The 17324-nt window shown below is 41.6% G+C and overlaps 1 protein-coding gene across 17 annotated transcripts in view; it reads right to left on the bottom strand.

Annotated features, from left to right (window-relative positions):
* Positions 1–17324, bottom strand: part of IMMT (inner membrane mitochondrial protein) — a 52500-nt gene that overhangs the window by 31342 nt on the left and 3834 nt on the right. For all 17 annotated transcript variants that reach the window (XM_032178522.2, XM_032178517.2, XM_032178521.2 and 14 more), the window contains exons 2-3: positions 6080–6153; positions 4205–4391 (exon numbers count right to left, since the gene is read on the bottom strand). In XM_032178522.2, the coding sequence (XP_032034413.1) occupies positions 4205–4391; positions 6080–6153 (261 nt within the window). The remainder of the gene's footprint in view (positions 1–4204; positions 4392–6079; positions 6154–17324) is intronic.

A 17324-nucleotide genomic window follows, 5' to 3' on the forward strand; every position in this document is an offset into this window, starting at 1 on the left:
ACTTAAGGTTCTAGTGATTCACATTCCCAAAATTAAAGTGTGTGCGTGATCTATTTCCAAATTCAGTTGTTCTATTCCTCTAATTTCTTTTCCTGTGTCACAACCTTATTTTATTAAAGTAGCAGTATAAAAAAGTCTATCTAGAAAAGCACCCCTCCTCATCCCTTTTTCAAAATGCTCTTGAGTAGTCTTGTACATCATTAATTCCTCCATATAAATGTTAAAACTGTATTATCTGGTTCCTCACCATCTAGAAAAATTCATTCAAATTCTTACTAGATTTGTGTGCATAGACACACCATAAAAACATCATTTCTCTCTAATATATACATATACATTTCTCTCAAATATATATATATGTATGTCATATATATTTGGTACTATCTTAATGTAATTTGGTACTATCTTGGTACTATCTTTAATGACATACATATATATTTGAGAGAAATGACATTTTTATGATAGGAAGTTCTATCCAGGAATGTTAACAGTTGTAACCATTTAGGCAGGTGTTATTCCATGTCCATCAAAAAGATTTTATGCATGGACAGTAAACATAGAGACAATGTTATAACAAATCATGTTGCCACTAAAAAGGTTACTATGAAATAAAATGCACAGCAACAAGCTGACAGGATGTTTAACAGTAGAGAGCGCTTGAATAAATGGTAAAAAAAAAAAAAAAAAATAGAAATACTAACTGCTATTGTAATTCAGAGGTGAGAAAATTAACTTAGATCTATACAGTGAAGGATGCAGCCCTTGAAGAGAACATTAATGAGCAAAGGAAAGGAAGTCATTCTGGGTAGGAGACCATCCTGAAAAAAGTTGTACAAATGGAAGGGATCTTACATGAGTTCTCTTTTTAAGCATGGCCCTTGGAACAGTGCCTGCAACACAATAATCACTTGATTAACATTGGTTGAATAAATGAATAAATGGAAAGCAAAGACATATTTGTAATGAAGGGCAACTGGTGTACAGCTAAGGGCTTATGTGCAGGACCCAGAGATAAGGCTGCAAAGGTAAACAAGTGCCAGATTGCCAAGGGTATTGAATGTCAACTTAAAAGCTAGCAAAGACCACAAACTACAGAAATAAAGGAGCCCAATGGCCAGTTCCTAGGCTGACATTTAAGCACTCCTGGCTTCATACTTATTCAGAAGGTAAGAAAGATTTCTCTAGTTTTTACATCCCGTGGTCTTCCATCTTTTAAACAATACGAAATATCTGGAAGTACATTAATAGGTGTTATCATGAAAATATCATAGCACTTCTTTTAGAAGATTCTCTGGTATTAATATAAGGATGACCCAGATTCTGTTAAGAGGAGAGATCCAGGTGGGTAGAGACTGGGAGGAAGATGGGAAAGACTGTGTGCATGGAGAGCAACAGGCCTAGTTCAGAAGACAATCTGCATATGAAGTGATAAAGGTCAGAATGGGGTACAGATAGTGGTAATGCAAGAAGAAGATTAAACAAGATAGGATAGCTAACAAAATATGGGCAACCTGTGAAGAATCTACGAATTCTGGCCTAGCTACACCTGACAACTTGGTACTATCTTTAATACAAAAAAGCAAATAAGGAGTAGTGTAAGTGTGGAGGTAGTGTAGTACAAACATGCTGAGTTATTAAGTAGAAATGTTCTCCAAGGTAGCTAAAGTGGAGTGAGGAGAGGCCAAGGCTATTTGGAGAGATAAAGGATTCATCTACAAAGAATGACATCTGAAGTCACATCAACTGAGAAAAGAACACTGCTCTGAATTTTTCAACCTTACTCCATGCTCCTAGAATAGCTTCCAGCTATTTCTCCTGGGTCATGCAGCTTAAAATAGATTCAAGATTTTAGAATAAATCCACAGGGTTCTGCTCCTTGACTTATGAAGCTACAAAATTCTCTCTCTCAGCCAGTATGGACATTTTAAAGTCCATAGGGAAGAATAAATGATGTAGAAGACTAGTCAAAAACATTGTGAAAAAGTATGGTTGGGGTGGGTTACAGGGAGGAAATTAGATGACATTTATTTTTCCAAACATTAACTTTGCTATAGGATGGGTGTCTAGATCATGTTAGATACTGGACAGTAAGTCCACCCAGTTTCTAAGAATAAACTGATCAGCCATGTCCAGCCTCCTAGCGTAAAGAAATGCCCAATACCAAAGAGCCAAAAATCCATGCTCTTTTACAGAATTTTTTTTTTTTATGAGAAGCTGTGTGTGAATGAAGAAATATTTAAGATTAGAGTTTAAAAATATTTTTAGGCTGGGCACAGTGGCTCACGCCTGTAATCCCAGCACTTTGGGAGGCTGAGGCGGGCGGATCACCTGAGGTCAGGAGTTTAAGACCAGCCTGGCCAGCATAGTGAAACTCCATCTCTACTAAAAAATGCAAAAATTAGCTAGGCATGGTGGCGCACGCCTGTAGTCCCAGCTACTTGGGAGGCTGAAGCAGGAGAATTGCCAGAACCCAGGAGGCAGAAGTTGCAGTGATCCGAGATCGCACCACTGCACTCCAGCCTGGGCGACAGAGCGAGACTCTGTCTCAAAAGAAAAAGAAAAGAAAAAAATTTTAAGGCTGGTGAGAAAAAAAGGAATACACACAAAGTTACAGGAATAGTACAAGATATCCTGTCAACTAATCAGCATCTAGATGAAAATTCTGTGACTTTGTGTTATGGTCTAAAAGGAACCATTACTAACCATAATATGTGGTTTTATGTCATGACCATTCTGCACTTGTTTTTATAGTGTTCTAAGTAAGAGCTTGATAGCTGCAACAGTATGGGATAATATATAGATGTCCCCCTCAGTCCATAGGGAAACCATGGTTACCTCTGCCCAAGTATCTCCTCCATCTACCCTTGTGTGCAGCAGTTATTTTCTATGTGATATGTACTGAGAGCACTTATGGGACTCCAAAAGAATAATTATCCATCTGTACCAGCTACTATTAGTTCAATTTGAAGAAAACTGGCGGCCAGGCACGGTGGCTCATGCCTGTAATCCCAGCACTTTGGGAGGCAGAGGCGGGTGGATCATGAGGTCCTGTAAGCCCAGCTACTCAGGAGGCTGAGGCAGGAGAATGGCGTGAACCTAGGAGGGCCACTGCACTCCAGCCTGCGTGACAGAGCAAGACTCCATCTCGGCCAGGCACGGTGGCTCACACCTGTAATCCCAGCACTTTGGGAGGCCAAGGCAGGCGGATCACAGGTCAGGAGTTCAAGACCAGCCTGGCCAACATGGTAAAACTCCGTCTCTACTAAAAATACCAAAAATTAGCCGGGTGTGGTGGCGCACACCTATAATCCCAGCTACTTGGAAGGCTGAGGCAGGAGAATCACTTGAACCCAGGAGGCGGAAGTTGCAGTGAGCCGAGATCACACCACTGTATTCCAGCCTGGGCGACAGAGCAAGACTCCGTCTTGTAAAAAAAAAGAAAACATATACATCTGGCAAGTTGCACTGCATACATACAAAACACAACTGGCTCTCCATATCTGTAGGTTCTACATCCATAGATTCAACCAACCACAGATTGAAAAAATATATTTTTTTAAAAATTGCACCTGAGGCCAGGCATGGTGGCTTATGCCTGTAATCCCAGCACTTTGGGAGGCTGAGGCGGGCAGATCACCTGAGGTCAGGAGTTCGAGACCAGTCTGGCCAACATGGTGAACCCCATCTCTACTAAAAATACAAACAATTACCCGGGCATGGTGGCAGTTGCCTGTAATCCCAGCTACTCAGGAGGCTGAGGCAGGAGAATCGCTTGAACCCAGGAGGCAGAGGTTGCAGTGAGCCGAGATCATACCACTACACTCCAGCCTGGTTAACAAGAGTGAAACTCTGTCTCAAAAAAAACAAAAAAACTGCACCTGTACTGAACATGGACAGACTTTTTTTTCTTGCCATCATTCCCTAAATAACACGATATAACAAAAATTTAGACAGCATTTACATTGTATTAGATATTACATCTAATCTAGAGATGATTTAAAGTATATGGGAGGGTATACATAGGTTATATGCAAACACTGTAACATTTTGTATCTGAGACTTGAGCATCCACGGGATTTGACCTCCACGGGAGGTCCTGAACCTCTCCTTCAAGAATACCAAAAGACAACTGTATTTTCAACATGAAAACAACTTGCTTTTAAAGTATTTCATTGGATAAATTGAAATAGTTTAAAACTCTTACCGATTTCTTTGGCAATGGAACATAAGCTGCAGGACCAAGAACCATCTCGAAGAGTTTGTCTGAGTAAGGTATGGTTTTCTCTACACTTTCCCGGAAATGGGAATCCCATTTGGCATATAGGATAGTGCCACCAATACCTCCACCAACAAACAAAAGGCCAGCTCCAGCAATTTTGCCAGTAGTCAACCTAAGTGAAAGAAACAGGAAATACATTTATATTTCTTGGTTCTCCTACACCTATTTTCCTATACCAAGGTAACCATCTCAAAGACCTCTAGCCTCTACTTATCTACCACTAATTCAGATCATAGCAGCCAAGTTTACCACCATATCTGCACATCACCTTTTCCTGATTTGTTTATAACATGTTGCCACCAAAAATTGTATTTATTCATTTTAGGAGGCCTCGGTGGAAGGGTTGCTTGAGCCCAGGAGTTCAAAACCACCCTAGGCACCATAGTAAGGCCCCATCTCTACCCACCACCCCCTGCCAAAAAAAATTAGCCAGGTGTAGTAGCACGTGCCCCAGCTACTCAGGAGGCCGAGGTAGGAGGAATGCTTAAGACTTGGAGATCAAGGCTGCAGTGAGCCGTGATCATGCCACTGCACTCCAGCCTGGAGCAACAGAACAAGACCTTGTCTCAAAAAAAAAAAAAAAGGAAATAAAAAAAAGTATGAATAACTAAAAATTTTTTTTAATACAATATCTAGGAATCCACCCTTTAACTCAACATGTTCGCAATCATGAGATTCTCTCTGAACCCAAACAAGAACTACCACTAACTTTCAAGGCTCCTCTTCCTCAATCAAACATTTCTATAAACACAATAAACTCTTTTTTTTATTTTACTTTTTCTTGAGACAAAGTCTTGCTCTTGTCCCTCAGGCTGGAGTGCAATGGCATGATCTTGGCTCACTGCAACCTCCACCTCCTGGGTTCAAGTGATTCTCCTGCCTCAGCCTCCCAAGTAGCTGGGATTACAGGCATGTGCCACTACGCCTGGCTAATGTTTTTATTTTTAGTAGAGACGGGGTTTCGCCATGTTGGCCAGGCTAGTCTCAAACTCCTGACCTCAGGTGATCCGCCCTCCTCGGCCTCCCAAAGTGCTGGGATTACAAGTGTGAGCCACCATGCCCGGCCTAAACACAATAAACTCTTTACAAAAGATAATAAAATACCAGCCAGGTATGGTGGCTCACACCTGTAATGCCAGCACTTTGAGAGGCCGAGGCGGACGGATCACCTGAGGTCAGGAGTTCGAGACCAGCCTGGACAACATGGCAAAACCCCATCTCTACTAAAAATACAAAAATTAGTTGGGCATGGTGACATGCGCCTGTAGTCCCAGCTACAGGGGAGGCTGAGGCAGAAAAATCGCTTGAACCTGGGAGGTGGAGGTTGCAGTGAGCCAAGATCGAGCCACTGCACTCCAGCCTAGGCAACAGAGCGAGACTCTGTCTTTAAAAAAAAGAAAAAAAAATAGATAATAAAATGCCAAAAAAATTTAACACTAGCTTAAGTCACAACATGAAAAGCTAACAAAATGCCAAATAAATTTAACACTTATTTAAGTTACAACATGCTGAGTTCTAGATATAAATCTATTTGCCGTAGAATGGTAGATTGCACATGCAAGGAGGGCTCTGCCTCGGATGCCATCCAATTGCCAAACAGCCAAAAAGTACATTATTAACAAATTTTTACCTACAAACAATGCTCCAGAAGGTACCCCAACAATGTTACAGCAAAGCTTCGGTGTATGTACCCCTTTAAAAAAAAAAGGTTTAGACAGCTATTCCCATATTCAAGGAAAACACACACTCCTTTAGCAGCACACGGTGACAAGCCTGGTTATAGTGAGACATACTACATACCCAGAGCTGCCTGAAGTAGAGTATCTGCGGCATGGTCGCAATGGACGGAGGACAAACTTTCCACAGAGGCAACTCTAAAGAAGGAAAACAGATCACAACCAATACAGTTAAAGGAAACTGGTAAGCTTTTAGGGTTGGTAATACAGAAATAACACTTTCATTAAAAATGTCTTCATTAAACAAAAAATTACTTTTTTTAGAAGTCAATTTATCATGAACCATATTTATAGATTCCTAAAAGCAGTGATGCTTCTTACACCCCAAGGCTCACATAAAATTACTTTTATGTGATATTAAAAAATAATAATATTAAAAAAATTATCAGACTATGATCAATTAGCACCTTTAAATAAGTCTTAAGTATGCTAATTATTTCTTGAATACAATTGGTATTTGCTATATGTTTTCTTAATTGGCAAAAAAAAATCTATTTTTACTTTATAAGCTTAGTTTAGACATCTGAAAAATCACCCACAAAGTCTAGCTAAAAACATGGCGTTAAAGGATACACACTCAAGGGACAGATCTAACCTCAGCTAACTGATCCAGAAAACCAGGTTTCTCATCTCTAAGCTAACTATGCAGCTGGTCAACTCCTAGAGGCATTCATTTAAAAGCTGATTTTTGGTTTATCTTAGCATATTGTTAGTCTAAAAGCCAACCATTTTAAGAAAAACATTTTAATTAATGTTGTAAATGCTCAAGTACACCTGTCCCCATATAACTAATCTATCCTTACATAAAAACAAATGATCAGGGCTATATGGTTTATGATTGGTTTTAGTAAGAGTAAAATACACCTAAATATTTCTTAATAATATGTGCATCCCCTAAATTAAGCAAATGAACAAGCATCTAAATACTATTGGGGAAGGTTTTCATAAACTTTAAACCATTCATACCTATCAATTTGAAAATTTACACTTATCAAATCCACAAAAGTATCTTTTTAAAAAATACTAGGAAAAATCAAACTGCAAGAGGAAAAATGCTTTTTCTAGGTTCTTTAATGAAATTGTATTTAACGAATATCAGAATAACACAAACTTCCTTTTAAAAGTTTCTATAGTTTTAGGAAAATATATCACATGATCATAGGACACATGAAATTAGAGTTATAATTTACACTCTACTGGCCAAAGCCTAGAGGTAAACAGCTAACTAATGCAGTAATACATTTTGAAAAGAAAAAAAAAAAAAAAGATGTTTTAAAATATGTAAAGCAGATACAACTGGTATTAAAAAGTATTTCAATTATTGACATGGTGGCTCATGCCTGTAATCCCAGCACTTTGGGAGGCTGGCGAGGGTGGGCGGTGCGGGGGGGATTGCTTGAACCCAGGACGTCAAAACCAGCCTTGGCAACACAGCAAAACTCCATCTCTACTACAAATACAAAAATTAGCCGGGTTTGGTGGTATGCACCTATAGTCCCAGCTACTTGGGAGGCTGAGGCATGAGAATCACTTGAGCCTGGGAGGTGGACCGGGTCTTGCTATGTTGACCAGGCTGGTCTCCAACTCCTGGTCTCAACCTATTCTCCTGCCACGGCCTCCCAAAGTGTTGGAATTACAGGCATCAACAACCACGCCCAGCATCAGTATTTTTAAATGTTTCTTTATCTACCTTCTATTTTCTTTTATCTTGATTCTCCATCTTCCCTTTGACAGAATGTATTTTGACTATAAGTTAAAACTTCCTAATACTAAATAAATTTAAAATCTGAGGTTTTAAATAATAATTTTAAAAGTTTAAATATGCATAGAGTAAAATCTCCCTCATACTTCTTTCCCCAGCCACCCCATGCTTGCCATAGGCAACTGACACTGTCAGTGTCTTATTTATCCAGAGACATTTTATGTATATTTATTCAAATGTGCATATTTTCCTGACTTTCCCCACCTTTACATAAATGATACCATAATATACATGCAGTTCTCTATTAAAGTTCAAGGATATATATTTTAAATCACTGTATATCAGTACGTGAAAAGCTTCCCAAGGGATTTCATGATTTGGTATTCCATTGTTACTTAATATTTAATTGTTAACCAGCCCCTATTGAGGGACACTGAGGTTTTTTCTAAATTTTTGTTAAAATAAATAATGCTACCTGAGTAACACTGTATACACAATTTTGGGTTTATTCTTAAAAGTAAAATTTGCCATGTTGATTAATACTGCCAAATTAGCCAAACTGCCCTCTAGTAATATGAAAGTATGTTTTCCCACATTTTCTCCAACACACTGTATTTATCATTTTTTTTAATCATTGACAATCTGAGGGGTGAAAATACAGAAATAGAGTGTTTCAAGCACATAAATAATTTTTTTTAAGAGACTGAGTCTTGCTCTGTTGCCAAGGTTGTGGAATGCAGTGGTATGATCATAGCTCACTGTAACCTCTAACTCCTCGGCTCAAGTGATCCTCCAGCCTCAGGCCCCTGAGTAGCTGGGACTACAGGCACATGCCCACCATACCCAGCTAATATTTTTGTTCTTGTTTTTTATAGAGCCAGGTCTGCTATGTTACCCAAGCTGGTTTTGAACTCCTGGCCTCAAGCAATCCTCCTACCTTGGCCTCTCAAAGCACTGAGTAATTTTTATTTACATAATTTATATATTAACACATGTTTATTACTGTTAATATAATAATTATAATTACACTGCTATTTAATACCACTAAGTTTAGGGTGGTCTGTTACACAGCTACAGATAACCAAACATATGTTTATACCTCGAAGAGGGGTGCTACTGCAACAAAACAAACACGAGGTCATGACTTTGGGACTGGTGTTGGGGGCGGCAGAAGCTGGAAGAACCTTGAAGAGACTGTTAGCAGAAGCCTAATGGCCTTCACAGAGCCTGTTGGTGAGGGCTTAAAGAAAAGCGAGGAAAAAAAAGTTTTTGGAACCTGGAGGAAAAGATATTCTTGTTACGTAGTGACAGAAGTTTATCAAAACTGTCATCTGTAATGACAGACATGGAAAATAGAAAATTAAGCATAGCTATAGCTACATGTAATGAACTGATGTACTTGGCTAAAGAGTTCCAAGTAGGCCAGGCGCAGTGGCTTACACCTGTAATCCCAGCACTTTGGGAGGCCAAGGCGGGCGGATCACAAGGTCATGATATTGAGACCATCCTGGTGAACATGGGGAAACCCCGTCTCTACTAAAAATACAGAAAATTAGCCAGGCGTGGCGGTGTGCGCTTCTAGTCCCAGCTACTCGGGAGGCTGAGGCAGGAGGATGGCGTGAACCCGGGAGGCAGAGCTTGCAGTAAGCCGAGATCGCACCAGCCTGGGTGACAGAGCCAGACTCTGTCTTTAAAAAAAAAAAAAAAGAGTTCCAAGTATAGTGTTCATCACAAGTGCTAACTGGTTTCTTTTAGCTGAGTATAATGACAGAGATGAGCATTAAAAAACAAAACAAAAATCTGTTTCGCTTTCAAGCAAAATTTAAAGGAAATATAAGAGTCAGGATTTGGTAGGTTCAAAAATAAAACTGCTTATTGTTTTCAAATAGATTCTCAAATAGAGAAGGGCTTCAAGCCGAAGAACAAATCTAGTGTGTGACCAAAAGATACTTTGAGATCTCAAAAAGATCTAAGGAGGTGCCCCTCAGAGTCTTTTTTTTACCTTGAGGAAAAGGCCCTCTAAGAATCATAAGGATGTGTTTCCCAAATTCTATTAAAACAATAAGGTTACTCAGAACGTTAAAGGTGTTACCTACAGCAGCCTCACAGGAAGCCCAAAATGGAGAAGGGCTTATCTTGATAAGATGTGTGAGTATCATGCATCTAATGAAGAAAATCCCATTAAGAGTCACAGGAAACCCACAAACTTGTTGAGAATTGTCAATAAAAAACATGCTGGCTTAAAGTGAAAAAGAGGACAAAATGAAAAGAAGCTTCTGGACTCTTAAACTTCTACAGACAGGAAGTAGGCTGTGAAACAATTTAGCTGCAACAGGCAACATATTCTGGAAACGGAAGAATAATTCAAGTGTAAAACCAGGAGCCCAAAGGGTAGAACCAAGAGCTGAGGAGAATCATTCCCAAGCAGTAGGACTAAGCTCTCATTACAGAATTAGAAACATAGGGCCAGCTGAATTTTACACTTGTTATGGAATGGTGACTGCTGTGTGCCTCTTAGTTTCTGCCTTTTTGAATAGGAGTGTCTAGAGTGGTTATTCTGTGCCTGTCATACCACCATATGCTGAATGTATGGCGAGCAGATAATTTGTCTCTTTAGTTTACAGGGCTTTAGATCACCAAGAAAAGTGTTTAGGAAGCTATACCCTAGGGACCACATTCAAGATGTCTTATCCATAGTAGGATCTGATTTAGATGACAAGATCTTGTTCCTAATGCTGATGTTTTGATGGCATTAGACTCTGGAGGGTCTTGGAGAAGGTTGTGAGTGTATTTGCATGTGGGAGGGATGTCAGTTGTGTCCAGAAGGCTGAGGATAATATCCAAAACTGACTGCAATACTTCCTATACCACATGCTGTTCCAGAAACGTGCCCCTCTCCCAACAATAACAAGTTTTATGTACACTTCCCTTAAACAAGGGCAGGCCTTTGTTACTAATGCACTAATAGAAGGCAGTGAAAGTGATGCTCTGTAACTCCTGAGACTAAGACATAAAAAGGATACAGCTTCCACCTGGCTCTGCCTCTTGTCACACTTGCCCTTGGAACCCAGCCACCAAAGTGTATGGAAGTCCAGACACTTAAAGATGCCACAGATGGGTGATCCAGCCAACAGTCCCTGCTGAGGTGTCAGCTGCAGCCAGTATTTACTGCCACACATGACAGTAAAGAAGACTTGGGGATGACTGTAGACCTAGTAACTATCTGACTGCAACTTCATGAGGGTCTCTGAGCAAAAATTTTCCAGAACTGAGTAGGGCAATAAATACTGTTATTTTACCCCAAGCTCAAGGTGGCCTGTTATGCAGCTGTAAGTCATAAGAACTTTTAAATTCATAGATTTAAACACTTTTGATGGATTTCAACCATTTGCAATTACTGTCTTTTTGCTCAAATTTTCCTATCTTGGGTCAATGGAAGCCTCTTCAAGTTTAGGGTGTGTATGTGTGTATCTAGCTCTGCCTCTATACTTCAGGCCATCTGCAAATACCTGGTGGCAGGTATTTTTTTTTTCCTCTATGTGACAAAATTCCCTTAACATAAAATTCACCATTCTAACCATTTTAAAATGTACAATTCCACGGTATTTAGTACATCCACAATGTTGTACAACAACCATCACCACTATCTAATCTTAGAACATTTTCATTACCCCAAAAGGAAATCCTATATCCATTAAGCAGTCATCCCCCATTTTCCTCTCTCTCTGGCCCCTGGCAACCACCATGTACTTTCTGTTTCTATGAATCTGCCTATTTGAGATATTTTGTATAAATGGAATCATACAATGTACATCTTTTCGTCCAGCTTCTTTCACTTGGTATAATGTTTTCACAATTCATCCACATTGTAACATGTATCACATATGTAGCTTGTACTTCATTCCCTTTTATGGCTGAATCTAATATTTTATCACATAAATATACCATATTTTGTTTAACCAGTCATCAGTTAATGGACATTTGGGTTGCCTCACCTTTTGGCTGTGAATTGTGAATAATGTTGCTATGAATATTCATCTAAAAGTTTTTGTTTGAACACCTGTTTTTTATTCTTTTGGCAGGGAACTTCAGGGTCATATGGTAATTCTATGTTTAAATTACTGAGACACAGCCAGGCTCAGTCGCTCATGCCTATAATCCCAGCACTTTGGGAGGCCGAGGCAGGCAGATCACCTGAGGTTGGGAATTCAAGACCAGCCTGACCAACATGGAGAAGCCCAGTCTCTAGTAAAAATACAAAATTAGCTGGGCGTGGTGGCGCATGCCTGTAATCCCAGCTACTTGGGAGGCTGAAGCAGGAGAATCCCTTGAACCCAGGAGGTAGAGGTTGCGGTGAGCCGAGATTGCGCCACTGCACTCCACCCTGGGCAACAGGAGTGAAACTCTGTCTCCAAAAAAAAAAAAAAAGTTACTGAGACACCACTAAACTATTTTTTCATAGCAGCTGTACCATTTTACATTCCCACTAGCAATGTAGGAGGGTTCCAATTTCTCTATACCCTCACCAACATTTGTTACTTTCCATTTTTGTTTTGAGATGGAGTTTTGCTCTTGTCGCCCAGACTGGAGTGCAATGGCGCAATCTTGGCTCCCTGCAACCTTTGCCTCCCGGGTTCAAGTGATTCTCCTGCCTCAGCCTCCCAAATAGCTGGGATTACAGGTGTGTACCACCATGCCCGGCTAATTTGTTATTTTCCATTTTTACTACAACCATCTTAGTGGTTGTGAACTGAGTATCTCACGGTTTTAATTTGCATTTCCCTAGTGTCAAAGGATGTTGAGCATCTTTCCATGTGCTTCTTGGCCATCTGTATATCTGCTTTGGATGAAAGTCTATTCAAGTCCTTTGCGCATGCATACACACACACGCACGCACGCACACACACACACAAATGCATATATGTATATATTTGGAGACAGCGTCTCACTCTGTCACCCAGACTGGAGTGCTGTGGCACCATCATGGTTCACTGCAGCCTCGACCTCACAGGCTCAAGCAATCCTCCCACCTCTCAGCCTCCCGAGTAGCTAAGACTACAGGTGCATGTCACCACACCCAGCTAATGTTTGTATTTTTTGTAGAGACAGAGTTTCACCATGTTGTCCAGGCTAGTCTTGAACTCCTGTGCTCAAGCGTTCTGCCTGCCTCAGCCTCCCAAAGTGCTGGGATGACAGGCATGAGCCACAGAGCCTGGGCCCTTTGCCTATTTTTTATTTGGGTAGTCTTTTTTGTTACTGAGTTGCAGGAGTTCCTTAACTAAAAAGAAACACCTCATCAGATACGATGAGGGTCTAGTATCCAAAATACCTATTATCCATTAGAATACTTTCATCCTTTTCACTCTCAAGTATCCCTTTGATGCACAAAAATTTAAAATTTTAATGAAGTCCAATTTATCTTTAGTTTCTTTTGTTGCTTGTGCTTTTGGTATTATAGCTAAGAAACCATTGCCAAACATAAGGTCTGTCTCCAGAGCTCTCTTAAGTACTAAACTGTTAACATAAACTAAATATCCTACATTAACGCACAAAATATTGGCTACTTTTTTGTCCTGGAATTCCTTTTTATTAATAAAGACCTATGACATAGAAAGGACAACACTGTTTCAAAGCAATCTGTCTAGACATATGTTATAAGGCTAGCCTTGCTGCTTCTAACCCGCAGAAACGTGATATTAAAAAAAAGAGGAAACATACAATTCCCATGTAATTTTTTTTTTTTTTTTTTTTGAGATGGAATCTCGCTGTGACACCCAGGCTGGAGTGCAATGGTATGATCTCAGCTCACTGCAACCTCCACCTCCTGGGTTTAAGAGATTCTCCTGCCTCAGCCTCCCGAGCAGCTGGGATTACAGGCACCCGCCACCACACCAGGCTAATTTTTGTATTTTTAGTAGAGAAGGGGTTTCACCATATTGGCCAGGCTGGTCTTGAACTCCTGACCTCAAGTGTTCCACCCCATGATTAATGTTGTTACAAAGACCATCTGTTCCTTAGCTCTACCAAACTAAAGTGAAGACATAAAGAAACCACAATCTAGCATGACAACCTGGACATGGAGCCTGTAGTATGAGCTGCCTCATGTGAACTCTAACTAGAGGTTCCAGGTTTCCTCCACAGACTGCTGGTTGCTGTCAACTGATAACGTTTTTGTGGATCTTGTCATAAGGACTCCTCCCACACAAACGGAAAAGGCACTCATAAGTTAATGGGCAGTTCTACATTTGAAATATAGATTGATATACAACAAATTAACTTTTTCTACTGTTAATTTAAAATAGTTTATACGAATCATGCATTAAGGTTAAAAAGTACATCCCATAAAAAAATCCAGTAAGTTTTTACATTGAAATTTTACATTTTACATTACAATTTTACATTGAAGCAGCATTACATTTCAGTATAAACATATTGTATTCTAGGAGAACACGTGCTCTTTAGTTATAGAAATGGCAGATACTTATCAGTATGACAAAGGCAGGAACTTGACACTTTAGTTTTCCCTGCATATATGTGAATATATTTTATATGTTATCACTTGGGTGTAGTAAGTTACGGCGTAAGATGTATTTCAAAATGGTTTGAAGGCTACTGGTCTACAGATATGAAAAAAGGAATAATGAAGAGGATTCTAGCATGGGTAGAAGCAAACACCTGGCCGCATGATCTGCTAAACTACTTTCTAGCACCTGTGGTTGGCTGCCTATCTCTATCACTGAGTAACATCATGTTTCATAATCCTAACAGAAAGAAGGAATTCTAGAAGATGATCGCTCATGTCCACACACAAGTTCAATCCTAAACTAGCTGGGTTATCAAACTTGGTCTTAAGTAAGCTAGTGCCGTTGATCCTCAAGAATAATGTTTCTTCTTCTTCTTTCAAGTTATAAGCAGGAAAGACTACTCCATATGTAAATGACCACTTCCAGGTTTGTAGTTTGAGAAAAGGCTAGGCTAGGCAGAAAGCCCATGTCCTCCAAACTCAATGACCACTTCAAAAAAGGCTGGGCCTAGTGATGCAGTATTGAGACTAAGAGAAGAAAGATGGTGTTAGTCTGAGGAATAAAAAAAGAAAACAAAAACAGAGGGAGCAGAATTCTAAAGCACATTTACTGAATACCCACATCTAAGGAATGCAAGGATGATAAGCCCAAAAAAGAATAAGGCACCGTCTGGGAAGTGAGGAGCACCTCTGCCCGGCCACTCCGTCTGGGAAGAAGTGAGGAGCGTCTCTGACCGGCCGCCCTGTCTGGGAAGTGAGGAGCGCCTCTGCCCGGCCACCCATCGTCTGGGAAGTGAGGAGCCCCTCTGCCCGGCCGCCCATCATCTGGGATGTGAGGAGCGCCTCTGCCCGGCCGCCTCGTCTGGGAAATGAGGAGCGCCTCTGCCTGGCTGCCCATCGTCTGGGATGTGAGGAGCGCCTCTGCCCGGCCACCCATCGTCTGGGATGTGAGGAGCGCCTCTGCCTGGCCGCCCCGTCTGGGAAGTGAGGAGCGCCTCTGCCTGGCCGCCCCGTCTGGGAAGAAGTGAGGAGCGCCTCTGCCCGGCCACCCTGTCTGGGAAGAAGTGAGGAGCGCCTCTGCCGGGCCACCCATTGTCTGGGATGTGAGGAGCGCCTCTGCCTGGCCGCCCGTCTGGGAAGAAGTGAGGAGCGCCTCTGCCCGGCCGCCGCCCCGTCTGGGAAGTGAGGAGCGTCTCTGCCCAGCCGCCCCGTCTGGGAAGTGAGGAGCGCCTCTGCCCGGCCGTCCCGTCTGGGATGTGGGGAGCGCCTCTGCCTGGCTGCCCCGTCTGGGTGGTCTACTACGCAGGCCAGACGCAATGTGGGGGCTGGACGTGGTGGCTCACGCCTGTAGTCCCAGCACTCTGGGAGGCTGAGGCGGGTTGATCACTTGAGGCTAGGAGTTCGAGACCAGCCTGGCCAACATGGCGAAACATATGAAAAATACAACAGACCAACCAACCAACCCAGCAACAATAAAACAGGTCTACCCTGGAGCCATACTCTAATTTTTTCTATTTTCCTCCCTTTCTGATCCTTTATCCCACTTTCTTTTTCTTCCTCTTCCTGCTCCTTCTTTTTTGTCAAATAGAGGATTGAGTTATTATCATTGATCCATACAAAGTCCCTCTCTCATTTATTTTAATTCCCACCCCCCATTTCTATTCCCCGTCTTCCCATGTGCAACCTTCCTAATATGTTTGATATGCATCTTTTTGTTTGTATGTATTTTTAGAAAATGTTTATTGTTTTGTGTGCAAAAAAAAAATTAATTAAAAAAAAAAAAAAAAAGAATAAGGCAGATACTGTGCCGGGTGCAGTGGCTTAAGCCAGTAATCCCAGCACTTTGGGAGCCCAAGGCGGGCAGATCACGACGTCAGGAGATCGAGACCATCCCGGCTAATATGGTGAAACCCTGTCTCTACTAAAAATACAAAATATTAGCCAGGCATGGTGGCACGCGCCTGCAGTCCCAGTTACTCGAGAGACTGAGGCAGGAGAATTGCTAGAACCCAGGAGGCAGAGGTTGCAGTGAGCCGAGATCGCACCACTGCATTCCAGCCTGGGCAAAGAATAAGGTAGATACTACCTGTGATGGTTCATTTTATGTGTCAACTTGGATTGTGTTTTTGGATGAGTAACATTTTAATTGGTGAACTAGTGGCCAGGCATGGTGGCTCACTCCTGTAATCCCAGCACTTTGGGAGGCAAAGGCAGGTGGATTGCTTGAGCCCAGGAGTTTGAGACCAGCCTGGGTAATATAGCGAAACCCTGTCTCTACAGAAAAAAAAAAATACAAAAATTAGCTTGGTGTGGTGGTGCATGCCTGCAGTCCTAGCTACTCAGGAGGCTGAGGTGGGAGGATGGCTTGAGCCTGGTGGATGAAGGTTGCAGTGAGCTGAGACTGCACCAATGCACTCCAGCCTGGGTGACAGAGCAAGACCCTGTCTCAAAAAAAAAAAAACAAACAAACAAACAAACAAAAAAAACACTGCCCTATAACATGGGTAAGCTTCCTTCAATCAGTTGAGGGCTCAAAAACAACAAAAAGCAAGAGGCAATTCTCTAGCAGACTGCCTCCAGACTGAAACTGCACCATCCACTCTCCTGGGTTTCCAGGTTGCTGGCCAGTGGACTGCAATATTGGCTCTCCTAGGTCTCCAGTCTGCCAAACCACACAGCAGATTCTGGACTTGCCAGCCTCCATAACTGTGTGAGTAGAGTCCTTATAATAAATCTTCCGGCCAGGCGCGGTGGCTCACACCTGTAATCCCAGCACTTTGGGAGGCCAAGGTGGGCGGATCACAAGGTCAGGAGATCGAGACTATACTGCCTAACACCGTGAAACCCCGTTTCAACTAAAAATACAGAAAAAAAAAAAAAATTAGACAGGCGTGGTGGCAGGCGCCTGTAGTCCCAGCTACTTGGGAGGCTGAGGCAGGAGAATGGCGTGAACCCGGGAGGCGGACCTTGCAGTGTGCTGAAATCGCGCCACTGCACTCCAGCCTGGGCGACAGAGCAAGACTCCATCTCAAAAAAAATTAATAAATAAATAATCTTCCTAGGCTGGGCACTATGGCTCATGCC

This window comes from Hylobates moloch, unplaced genomic scaffold (assembly GCF_009828535.3).
Source record: "Hylobates moloch isolate HMO894 unplaced genomic scaffold, HMol_V3 SCAFFOLD_15, whole genome shotgun sequence".
Lineage (NCBI taxonomy): Eukaryota > Metazoa > Chordata > Mammalia > Primates > Hylobatidae > Hylobates > Hylobates moloch.